The sequence below is a fragment of the Silurus aristotelis genome, assembly GCF_946808225.1.
Source record: "Silurus aristotelis genome assembly, chromosome: 19".
Lineage (NCBI taxonomy): Eukaryota > Metazoa > Chordata > Actinopteri > Siluriformes > Siluridae > Silurus > Silurus aristotelis.
Genome location: NC_139592.1, coordinates 18393815 through 18405965, shown reverse-complemented (window position 1 = coordinate 18405965; position 12151 = coordinate 18393815). Strand labels below are relative to the sequence as shown.

Sequence of the window (12151 nt, the reverse complement as noted above, 5' to 3'; positions counted from 1 at the left end):
TCTGAAAAAAGGATGATTTGAGAAGATGAAACGTCCCCCCTTTTTTCCTTCACCCACCACTTTGGGTTTATTACTCAAACTGTGAGAATTGTTTAGCTTGAGCGCAATCAAGGCGCAGGTTGTAATTGACGGTCATAAACTGTCTAGACTGCGCTCCTTCTCTTTTTCCTTCTTTGACTCAGTCTGGACTTGATGGACGTTTGTTATTATATCTTTTATGTTATATATCTTTTTTTAAGTCATGTCCTTCTATGTCATGGCAGTTTGATGACTTTTCTTTATCTCAGTGTAAGAAAACAATGGATAGGTAGGATTTTTTACAACGTTTAAGAAAAACTTATTAAAAGGCTTTCTGGTTCTGTGTGGATCAGTTGCAGTTTCTTCAATATCTCCAATATCTCCAATGAATCTTAACAGCCCCATCTGTCCATCAGTCAAATGGAAATAGACAAAACATATATTATTAATGAATATAATCAATATATCAGGATTCCAAAATCAAATTATTGCTATCTTTAATATTGATGACCAAAGGTCACTCATACCTCATACACATCTATCCATGTAACCCTTGGTTACAGTTTACAAGAGTAACTCTTATTGAGTTTTTGTGCAATTTGTCTTACTCTAAATATGAATATGTGCTCTTAGGCACTTTTTATGCTTCTGCAAGATGGCAGAAACACCGGATAGTTAGCAAATTTGTAGATAAAAAAAAATCAGGTTTGTGTGTGGTTTAAAATCTAACAAAAAATAATATAAATTTTTATTGACTTCCATTAGATCTAATATATAAGATAAAACATCGTGTCCAGTAAATGAATCAAAAGCTGTTCATATGTCATATTTGTTTCTTTCATCCTTCCAAACATCTAAGAAATGATAACGCATAAAAAACCTGTTAACAAGGCAAGGTATAGATCTATATCAAATCTTTAAATCAGATTTATTTTTGCCTTTACCAGATGTCTGCTGAAATAGCTTGTTGTTACTTCCTATCTCAATAGACTTTAGGGCCATCAATCTACTGTGTGATAGTGTAAGACATAAACAATTGACAGAGAGAGATGTATTGGTAATGGCTGGGCCATCTATTGAGGAAGGCAGTAAATTCCTTCTCACTCCCTGAGCACTTACCACTCTCGCATTATGCAAACGTGAGCGGGGGTTCGGGGATTAAAATCCCTGTCCATTTTGAAAAAAACATACTTGGGATAGACTGTGAGCCATTTGCTGTGGCTGCTTAATTTAAGTCACAATCTGCAGTGTTAATAGACCATGAATTACAGCTAACAATGGCAGTGAATGGCAGTGATTTTAATGGAAAAATCAAAAAAATTATACATATCTAGTCTTGAAGACTTTGGCCAGAGTCCATTGTTGCCGTTGTGTTTGATATAGAGTACTATGAACTTAAAATCAACCTCCATATTTGATCTTGTTGGGACACATGATAAGAAGACTGTGATGATCAATGCACCACTTGTAGATTATTCAAACCATTTTACATGACATAAATTGTGTATGGTTTTATGTGTATATATAAACTAGACTAGTATGATGTACAATTTCTATCTTATAAGGTCAGTCTATGTATGTGAACATTTCATGAGATATAGGCAAATATAAGTGTATGTCTGCAGTGAAGACATATTTTTATATGTTTTAATACTCTCTTTAGGTTATGTTTTTTTGCAAAGACATTACAACATTACACATGAAACAAGCCCTAGGATCATGTTACAGGTTTGTAGTGATGACAACAGCTTCAACTTTGATTTTCATATTTAAATCGAAGGATGATGACGCACAGAAAGATTTGACTTTGACTCGAGACTGTAAAAACTGGCCTGTTTTTAAAAATTTATTTTTATAATTTTCTCCTTTTATATTTTCCAAAATTTTGCAGGACCAAAATTGCTTGCTTGATTGTGTAAAAACAGTTTTGTGCAGTTTTATATCAGATTTTTTTTATTTTATATATATAAAAACATTAATCTGACCGAATCTGAATTGACAGATTTTATATGTTTAGAGAGACGGTAGAAGATTGTAGAAGGTTGTCTGCATTACACATGACAAATTTCATTTAATGTAACATATGTTTTACAAAAATCAAGAAAAATAAACTTTAAATATGAAGCTGTATGAGGTGATATTAACGTCCCATTATCATTAATATCAATCAAAATAATCAAGTTCTTATTAAATACCAACCCAATTGTTTCTAAGATTTGGCCTGCATCTTTTCTGCACTTAATTTGATCACTAGTGCATATCCTAAAGCTGGAATTTCTGGAAGTTTCTATGCAACACTGCTTAATAATTATAAAGCAACACACTAATCTGATATCCACGCCCCCATTTTGTACACGCCCATCGGAATCTGATTGGCTCTCCGCAGGGTTCTACTCCCGCCTCTTTATCGCGTTCTGCTTTCCTCATCAATGAAGCTTATTTGAATAATGTGCAAGCACTTGGACTGGAGCCAATCAGCTGTCAGGGCACCATGATAAATCGCAATGCATTATTGATAATAATAATTACTTTGACATGCGCATTTCTACTTGAACGGTTAATTTCGGGCGACCTGGAGAATTTACCAAGGAGCAGAGAGTAAAGCGTGTTACTATTTGCCCCAGATGGTGGTGTAGCCCTTTGCCATGTCGCGACGCAAGCAGTCCAAACCGCAGCACATCAACTCGGAAGAACCCGGTTTAAAAGAAAGTGGTAAGAGCTGCTCGAAGATATTTTGGGGAAAATCCTGTTTATGAAATTATATTATATATATAAAAAAAAAAAAAAAAAGGTTTTTTTTTCACCTGTTCAGTTTTTCATTATGACTTCTATTAACTTTAAATTCATTCTGAACGTGTTAACAATGTAAAATAATAATGATGATGATGATTTAGGATTAATTTTAGACCATTTTTATTTGAATTACAATATTTTCAAAATATGATATTTATATAATATTTGAATGTTACAATGTGTCTGTTGGGCCACTTTTATATTAAGTTCTACTCCCAATATTTATTAATATAATATTAGTAACAATGAGTGCATGTTGTAATTTTTAACAACAAAAAAAAACTTTTTGTTTTCTTATGGCGAAAAAATCCATTAAAACACTTAGATTGATTTTTTTTTTTTTTTTTTTTTTTTAGTATTGGTCTTCAGCACCCCCCACCCAAGTCCTTCTGAAGAACCAAATCCCAGGTTCTGCTGAACTTTTAAAATGATGCTCATGTAGCCATGGGAGAGAAAGTTCCAGCTAACTCTTTTGTGGGTTAATATTGATCTCGTAATGTGTTTTGAATAAGTTTTTGTTCAATGTTGGAGATCTAGAGGTGATGATCAAAACAAAGGCGATCAACAGGTTTTCTGGATGAAACTTGATTCCGCGAACAAACTGGCTACAAAAGCAATAAACCCCCCATCTTGGTTAAAATGCATGATTTTTCTTTAAGCTTCATATGGAGGCTGGGGGATGGGAGATGGGGGAAGAGTATTTGTGGAGGTGGGGGGTCAATGGCTGTTCACATATGTAAACTGTAGCCCTTAGTGCGTGATCCATGGCCAGGTTGACCCCCTTCTTTCCATGCGCTTTTTGATTGACTTCAACAACACAATAACTTAACCTCAACATGCATTTACATCAAGTAATCATGGTTGTTTTTGTTTTCCAATTAACCCAAAGTTTTTTCCTTTCTAATAGTATTAATAAACAATTTGAGTAAATATGATGCCTTTGCACTTGTGTGCTCTTTTATATGGAATTTTATGCTTAACGCGCCCCCTTGTGGCGATTCGATTCCATACAGATTTACCTTCACCTGAAGCGTTTAGCTGTTGAACTTTTGGATTGATTGAATTCATCCGTTTAATTAATTTAGACTAATTATTTTGAGATGAATCTTAATTTCATATTTTATCTTGGCTCAATATATATATATAAAGTGATCCATACCTGAGAATTTTATCTAAAAGTTACTCAGCTTGTCTAGATAAGTGTGTATTTCTCACTTCCATGTAACACGAGCTACAGCTTGTGTGGTATCTGGTTTTTATGAACAATTAATGGTGAGCAATTAATGAACCTCTCAGTTTCATTGTTGGAATGTTAATAGCCTCCCTGTTTATTTTTTATTTATTCATTTTAAATGCAAAGCGGTAACATTTGGACCATGAGCTGGCTAAAAAATAGAAAAGCTAAATACATAGATCGATCATTTAATAGGACAAATTTTGGTCGATTTTTATAATGTTCATTCAAAATGTAAAATTTACTTTTTCCAACATGTGTCTGGGTCTCATTAACTAATCAGGAAAAAAAGGTTTTTGGCATTTGTATTGTAAATGGATCTGTTTAAAATATTGCGATACTTAAGTTTAATCCCACTTTTTTTTTTCATTTTTATTTAGTCATTAGGATGCTAATCTTGGTTAACATAATATCTAAACTACTATCAATTAGTTAAACCTTTCAAAATGATCAAATTATTATTTTTAATTAAGTGTCTCTCTCAAGCAGTGTCTAGTTCTGGAAAAGCAAAAGAGATGCTGATTTAAATTGGTGTTGTAAAATGATAATTCAATAATATCTTGATCATGTAACTGTTTTCTTTCTCCCTTTTTGGGTGTTTTTAAACTTTTAGTTTTTATATTATTGCTGCAGGGATTCTACAAGGTGTCCATACAGAGGATGGGAATGAAACCAAGAGGTGTCGGATTGAGGAAACGAGAGTCTGTGAAAAATGCTGTGCTGAGTTCTTTGATGAAATGGAGTTTCTTGAACACAAGAGAAACTGCAACAAGAGCCAACAGGTTGTCATTATGAAGGATGGGGAGGGGGGCGACATGCCGTTAGAATTCTCACAGAGATCTCCTGAATTCCAAAGTGACCACAGCGATGGGCGTTCTAGTAGTATTTCTCAGTCGAAGCACAGCATCGAGTTCGCGGACACTACTGAGGAAGTGCTGAATTTAAATGGAGAAAGTGACCTGAAACAATCCCAGGAGGATCTGTCCAACAGCCTTGACATGGGCTACATGGCAGCTTCCAAAATGCAAGACTCTAATGTTACTCTTGAAGCCATGCCTTCGACCAGAGTAGCTGTAACGCAGCATTCATCTAGTTCTTCTACTCAGAAGTCTCCTCCACCATCATCTCAAGATGCCATTAATGCAATACCCATGATCCTTGAACAACTGGTTAGTCTTCAGCAACAGCAACTGCAGCAGATCCAACTGACCGAACAGATTCGTATTCAGGTGGCCATGATGACACCCCAGAGCATCCAGTCTGCAATGGGAGGCACGGTGGATCCGCTGAAGGCACTTGGTGCACATCTTTCTCAGCAACTTTCAGCTGCTGCTGCTCTAATTGGAAAACGTACAGGCACCCAGAGTTTGTCCTTGGAAGCTCTCAAGCAAGACAAATTACCGCAGTCCAACAGCATTCCTACATCACTTGCTGGAAGTGGGTCAATACCACTGAAACCTGACGCAATCAAAGGGCTCCCTGATCTAGCAAACAGACTTCCAGCATTTCTTCCACAATCGCCAGCAGTTTTGGCATTCCAGAGTCCATTTACAAACATTGCAGCGAATCTAGATCCTTCCAAAAAAGGCAAAACCAAGCTGCACGGGATCACAGAATTAAAGAATGGAGGTGGTGAGCAGATGTACAAGCATAAATGCAAGTTCTGTGGAAAGACCTTTGGGAATGACAGTGCCTTGCAGATTCACTTGCGCTCACACACTGGTGAAAGACCGTTTAAATGTAACATATGTGGAAACCGTTTTACAACTAAAGGAAACCTCAAAGTGCATTTCCAGAGGCACAAAGAGAAGTACCCCCACATTAAGATGAATCCACATCCTGTACCTGAGCATCTAGACAACATTCCTACAAACAACGGCATTCCCTATGGCATGTCTGTGCCCATGGAAGAATCCAATCTTGTAGACAACAAACCAGTGCTTGGACTCCCATCCACTGCTATCCACTCATCAGGGCTCCAGGGATTCAAGTCTTCTTTTGATGTTCCAGTGACTGGGGACCTCTATACTCAAAGACCCTCCTCCTCTGGCAGTGATGGTGCATCCATTTCATCAGGCATGTTCAGTACTGATGTAGGACTGGACCAGAGCAAAGAAGCTCCAGATGCACTAAGTAGCCTGCATCAAATGAATGATAATGGTGTCCTGGGTGAGAATGGGTCTGGCACAGCCAAGCTTCAACAAATGGTGGATTGTCTGGAGAAAAAAACCAACGACCCAAATGAATGCTTGATCTGCCACAGAGTTCTGAGCTGTCAAAGTTCCCTTAAGATGCATTACCGTACCCATACAGGTGAGAGGCCCTACAAGTGTAAGATATGTGGCAGGGCCTTCTCTACTAAGGGCAACCTCAAGGCCCACTATGGTGTCCACAGGGCAAACACTCCCCTTAAAATGCAACACTCCTGCCCAATTTGCCAAAAGAAGTTTACCAATGCCGTTGTGCTCCAGCAGCATATTCGAATGCACATGGGTGGCCAAATTCCCAACACGCCATTGCCTGAGAACCAATACGAGGGCCCTGATGTGATGGATTCCAGTTTGACAGTTAAGAACATTGATGCAAATGGGCTTGAGGAGAGCATGGAGGAACAAGATTTGGATTTTGATAATCAAGAGAACCCAAACAGCTCTGAGGCTACTCCTACACATGCTGCCAAAGCAGATCAGCCATTTAGTGGCTCAGCTGCCATGTTCACTGGCATTACTGCCCTAGAAAACCATATGAAAAGCCTCACATCTGCTCTGAACCTGCAGCGACAGAGCAGCACTGCATCAGAGAGTGACTGCGGGCCCAAAGATTCACCATTTACAGCCGGAGAGGTGGTGCACAAGACCGGACGCAGTCCAGTTGTGTCAGATTCTGCTTCATTTCACTCCTCATCTCCAATAGATGAACAGTTGGAGAATGGACAGGCAAAATCTCCAGAATCTATAAATCCGGACGATTTGGCTGGAGGAACTGCCAGAGTGGAGTCTGACGGCATTCAAGATTTCAGTGAAACAAATGGTGCCCTGGATTTGACTTCCAGTTTCAGTACAAAGGCCATCAAGGAAGAACCTGGTCTGTCATTTTCCAATGGAGATTATTGTAAGTTTTTAACTTTTGTTTAGTTTACATTGTAATGCAATAACCTTTGGAATCAGTTTGGTAAATAAATCTTTATGCTTTACAGCTGCTGGTCATATGCCATTTATGAGGGTGCCTCAAAGCCTAGTTAAGTTGGAAATGCCAAATCCTTCTGATAATCCAGTTGGTGCCAATAATCCGCCGCCCCAGGTGACGGGCACTCCGCCACCTGGCTCAAGTGCCCCTCGCCGCTCTGCCAAGCAGCATCTGTGTAACGCATGTGGCAAGAATTTCTCCTCAGCCAGCGCGTTGCAGATCCATGAACGTACACATACCGGAGAAAAACCCTTTGCTTGTACCATCTGCGGTAGAGCTTTCACAACTAAAGGAAACCTCAAGGTAACTTGGAGTTGCATTAGTCTATATGCTTACATGTTCAGTTCAGTGATTTTCTGAACCCTTAGGCACCATGCCAATTGATTTGTTTTGCTGACAACTTTAATCCAACTATTTCAGGTCCATGTTGGAACACACATGTGGAGTAACACGACCAGGCGTGGTCAGCGTTTGTCTTTGGATAATCCTATGGCATTGATGGCCATGGGTGCAGAGTCGAAGATGATCCCAGACATGCTGCCCCCAAAAGATTTGATTCCCTCACCGATGAACTTTGATCCAGCGGTTTGGAATCAGTACGCTGCTGCTTTCTCGAATGGGCTGGCCATGAAAGCCAATGAAATTTCAGTCATTCAAAATGGAGGAATCCCAATCCCTGGAAGCCTTGCTGGAGGCCCTTTGGTTGGCTCCACAGGAGGCTTGATGAAGATGGACTCTCATTCAGGCATTCCGGGTACTGTTGCTGAAATGGAAAAGAATGGCTCTGAGAGTGTAGTTAAATCTCAGTTTCCACACTTTATGGAGGAGGGCAAAGTGAATTAGACCACATTTGAGTTTTCATTCAGTGATCTAAATGATTTTGCTACAAACTTTTCAGTAGGCACAATCAAATTCGGTTCTTTCATGTTGCCTTTAGGGTCTTTTTTTTTTTTTTTTTTTTGGGCTGCAAAAATTTTATTAAATGTCCTAATGTGAGCAACACTGATTTGTGGACTTCATCTGAAACCTTGATGTAACTACTGTAGTTATTACTGTTTCTTTTTCTCTAATATATGCGGGTATTTTCCAGTAATGTTTCTAGAAGTTGAATGTAAGTTTTACTTGAAATGATCTTTCTTCCAGAACTGTCCTACTAGTGAGACTTGATTAAACTACAGTTTTACCAGATCTCTCAGTAAACTGGTGTAGACTACAATCTCACACTTATTTTTAAAAGTCCTATCGGCCCCATGTTCTTGTTTTGGTGAAGTTATGCTTGGTGATCTAGGGCATGTTTATTTCACAGCTCTTCTTGGGCAGTGTAGAATAGATGTATAACAGTTTGCTGAAGTTCCTGTTAGTTTCAGACTTGCCTATTGAAGTGACTGGAATCTAGGATTTCATATTAACTTATTCTATTGAATTGCAGTGTAGCTCCTTTTCTGCTCTACCAAAAAAAAAATTTATTTAAGTGCCTCTGTGGTGCGTGTTTTTAAAAAAAGAAAAAAGAAAAAGCACCAACAATTATAATGAAGGTTCTTTGCAGATCTTTTTGTTTATGACCAAAGTGTACTATATTTTTTACATGTAGCTTTAGAGTATTGTTTGTGAAATCCACAATAAGCATTTAATGTGGCATTTGGGCCTTTATTCCCATCAGTGGGACTGACCATCCTTTATTTGAAAACTTTAAGGTTTTCCTTTGTAAGGGCCAGTACGACGCTGAAATCCCTGCACTTTATTTCTCTACATGTGGCCAAGATTTAGATTTTAACTGGAACATCTGTTGACCAGGGAGCTGTTTGTTCGCTGTAACATTTTAGTTTGTCCTTTTTTTTTTTTTTTCCCCCTCTGCACAGTGTTTCCCTTTTTTTTTTTTTTTTTTTTTTTTTTTCTTTTCTTAATTTTATCAATTTAAACGGCGTTGTTGTAGATGTCTGGTCAAAATGTGCTACTTAATGGTTTTGTGGCATACCCAAGGGAACCAGCAAACAATTAAACCTCCTTTTGTCATTTGCTTCAAGACCACCAGTTTTTTCACCGGTTTGTATGCTATAATGTGGATCCGAAACATCAGCTTGTCAAACATCTACCTCAATTTGATGCCTTTCTTATTCTTGCTCTACTGACTTGAACAGCTGTAAATATATATATATTTTTTTTCCTCCTCCCCTGTCAAGTGCTTGGAGTAGGTGATGTTGACGCTTAGCCTTTCCAGAACCTGCTGATTTATTATATTTTTTATTCTTCTCTCAATTTCCCTTCTAGTAATGAATGTATCACTGGACACTTTGCACAACTCTTGCTCAGAATAGAACAAGGTGCCCTCAGAAAAGACTCCTGTACATTTACTTTTGTATGCATTGCCAAGTTGTGCCTTTTTTTTTTTTTTTTTTTTGTTTTTTTTTTTTAAGGAAAAAGATTGTCAGGTCTTAGTCAGAGGGGTCTTGTATTCTTCGAATGCTGAGTCTGTTTTAGGTTTGATTACAGTGTAGGTTTTTTTGTAAATGTTTGCTCCCCCCTGCTCAATCCTGTCTTGATTATATTTTGAAAAATAAAACCAGGATCTTTCAAACCAAGGCTCTTTTGACTTCAGTTTGTGTGCAATGTGGGGATAAAATGCTGAATCAAGGAAACTTGGGAATGTATGAAAATGGTGGAACATGTCATCTGTTCATGGGGTGATACAAATGTTTATAAGTGAGAAATTTGTTAATTTACTGCTCTGCAGCCTTGGTCTAGATTATCAGGAAAATGAACAGGTGTTGTTTATAGACGTGGATGTGCACGCGCTAATGTCATCCCATTCGCGCTCTTGTGTTCAAGCTGCATTGAGGATCTCTGACTCTAAGCTCTGACGGCTCCAGCTTCTGCTCGCTTCCGCCCTGCCAGGAGACACGCCTGGCTGATTTCAAAACCGGTATCGGCCCATAATGGCCGGAATGACTGATAATATTCCCCTGCAGCCGGTTCGGCACAAAAAACGACATGACAACAAAAATAAAATCGGGTAAGAGCAGCGTTCAATGGAGGCATCGCATTTTCATAAAGGGAAAATATCTGTTCTGTATATCTGCTCATTGGTTAGCCTGCTAGCTTGGCAGCTAACCTCCATAGGGCGTAATAAACGTTTGCGTTATCATTTCACCCTTAATACATTCATTTCTTATTCATTTATTTTACGTTTGCATCATTTATTTCGGATCAGGACCCTTTTTTTTTATTTCTATCTTAAACACCGAGATAACAAACGCACCTACATCCTTGTTCCGGGTCTTATCCGTACGTGCAGGTGCATATTGTTGGTTTCAAGACGAAATATTTAATTTGTCAAATATGGCAAGTTTTTGTGTTTTAAAGCTTAGAAAATCGAATTAACATTTAATTTCGGTAAACCAAACGAGCCTGTTTGTGCATGAAGCCGTACACGCGAATAATCAACAATATTCGATTCATTGTCTAGTCAAGCTTTTGTTTTAACAGTCGCAGATTCGACGCCTAGAGCTTCCATTATAATTCACTGCTTAATACAAGTTCTATATTTGATCTGAATGATCATGGTAGTGAATGCTATCGTGTTTTCCAGGGTCTAATATGGACCTGAGGATGGGTGTGTGTGTGTGTGTGTGTGTGTGTGTGTATGTTTACATCCAGTACATCCAGTGCTCTCATCTTCAGTAAGCATTTTATCCTGGTCAGGGTCATACTGGTTAGAACCTGTCCACTGGGAACACTGGGTCAGAGTTGGGGACACACCCAACTGTGAATGAGATGCTGGTCCATCAGTGCATGCCGTTTGCCCAAAATAATCCAATCTAGTTAAGGAGGACATGAGAGAACCTGGAGGAAACCAAGACCGAGAGGAGCAGGACAGATCCAGACAGTAAACCTGAGCTCAGGATAAAACCAGGGATCCCGGAGCGATGAGACGGCATGAATGGCGTCAGTGCCACCATGTCATCCTAAAGAATATACGCTCTTTTGAATATAGTCTGTGTATAAACACATGCACATTTTGCTACTACAGACACATGACCATCAGCCAAATTTTAGTTGTTACCGAAAGCTCTGATGTATGTAAATGTTCTGATATATCAGTAAAAACAATAAGGTGATAACATTGTCCAGCACAAGTGACAGATATGTGTCAAATATAACTGCCTAATGAGAAAAGAAGTGATCTATACATGCTTGCATTTAACACTCAGGCGCCGTGGAAAGTCCTTGACTCGCGCAGGCATGTGCTTTCTTCAGGTTTAGGATGTGACTAAAATGTTTCTGTCTAGGTCCTGCTTTGAAAAAAAAAAAAATGTCTCCTGGTGTAAATCCAAACCATGAATTTAATATACAGGTTTTTATTTTTTTTATTTTATGAGTGCATGTATATGCATGGTCCCTTGACTTCACATCACATCTAGGCATCACATCTTGGCATTCCTAATTTGCTTCCAATGCCCTCAGACCCACCAAGGATCCACCATGACCCCGTCTAAGATAAAATGCTTACTACTGAAGATAAATGAATGAATAAACCAGATTAATAACTTATACCCCACAAACAATCCCCGGGTTACTGTGTACCTGAAATAGTCTTTTTATTTTTTTAATGCTGCTGACACATGAGGCGCTTTGTGCACTTCATAAGGCAACGAAGGGAAGGCAATATTAGAACTTTCCATATGTTCCCGAGTCATGACCTACCATCTACTATTTGCAATGGAAATCATTCGAGAGAATTTTAGGCACTTCATAATGCAAAAAGGAAGAACATTACCATTTTTCTTGAATCGAATTCACATCTCCACCCATTGCATTCTATGTGTTCATTTCCATTTCGGTAATCGAGTGAGCATCCAAAACACTCACGGAATTATTGTTCGTTGCTAAGTATTATATTCTGACTACAAGAAGAAAACGCTG

At 38.5% G+C, this 12151-nt stretch overlaps 2 protein-coding genes across 2 annotated transcripts in view; both read left to right on the top strand.

Moving 5' to 3' along the window:
* The first annotated feature begins 2525 nt into the window (after nt 1-2525).
* On the top strand, nt 2526-9806 carry sall4 (spalt-like transcription factor 4). Its single transcript, XM_083570478.1, has 4 exons — nt 2526-2730; nt 4679-7156; nt 7242-7534; nt 7652-9806. The coding sequence occupies exons 1-4, from the start codon at nt 2664-2666 to the stop codon at nt 8072-8074; spliced, it is 3261 nt and encodes a 1086-aa protein (XP_083426604.1). The 5' UTR covers nt 2526-2663; the 3' UTR covers nt 8075-9806.
* A 55-nt stretch (nt 9807-9861) lies between these two features.
* The window catches only part of atp9a (ATPase phospholipid transporting 9A), a 49459-nt gene continuing 47169 nt past the window's right edge, over nt 9862-12151 (top strand). The window contains exon 1 of the mRNA XM_083570493.1: nt 9862-10241. Coding sequence (XP_083426619.1) covers nt 10165-10241 — 77 coding nt within the window. The 5' untranslated portion in view covers nt 9862-10164. The remainder of the gene's footprint in view (nt 10242-12151) is intronic.

What these genes read in the sequence shown, in the direction of transcription:
- sall4 (XM_083570478.1), top strand. Translation starts at nt 2,664, where the DNA reads ATGTCGCGACGCAAGCAGTCCAAACCGCAGCACATCAACTCGGAAGAA. An exon ending in ACCCGGTTTAAAAGAAAGTG is followed by an intron (nt 2,731 to 4,678) that starts GTAAGAGCTGCT and finishes TTATTGCTGCAG; the next exon opens with GGATTCTACAAGGTGTCCAT. An exon ending in ATTTTCCAATGGAGATTATT is followed by an intron (nt 7,157 to 7,241) that starts GTAAGTTTTTAA and finishes TATGCTTTACAG; the next exon opens with CTGCTGGTCATATGCCATTT.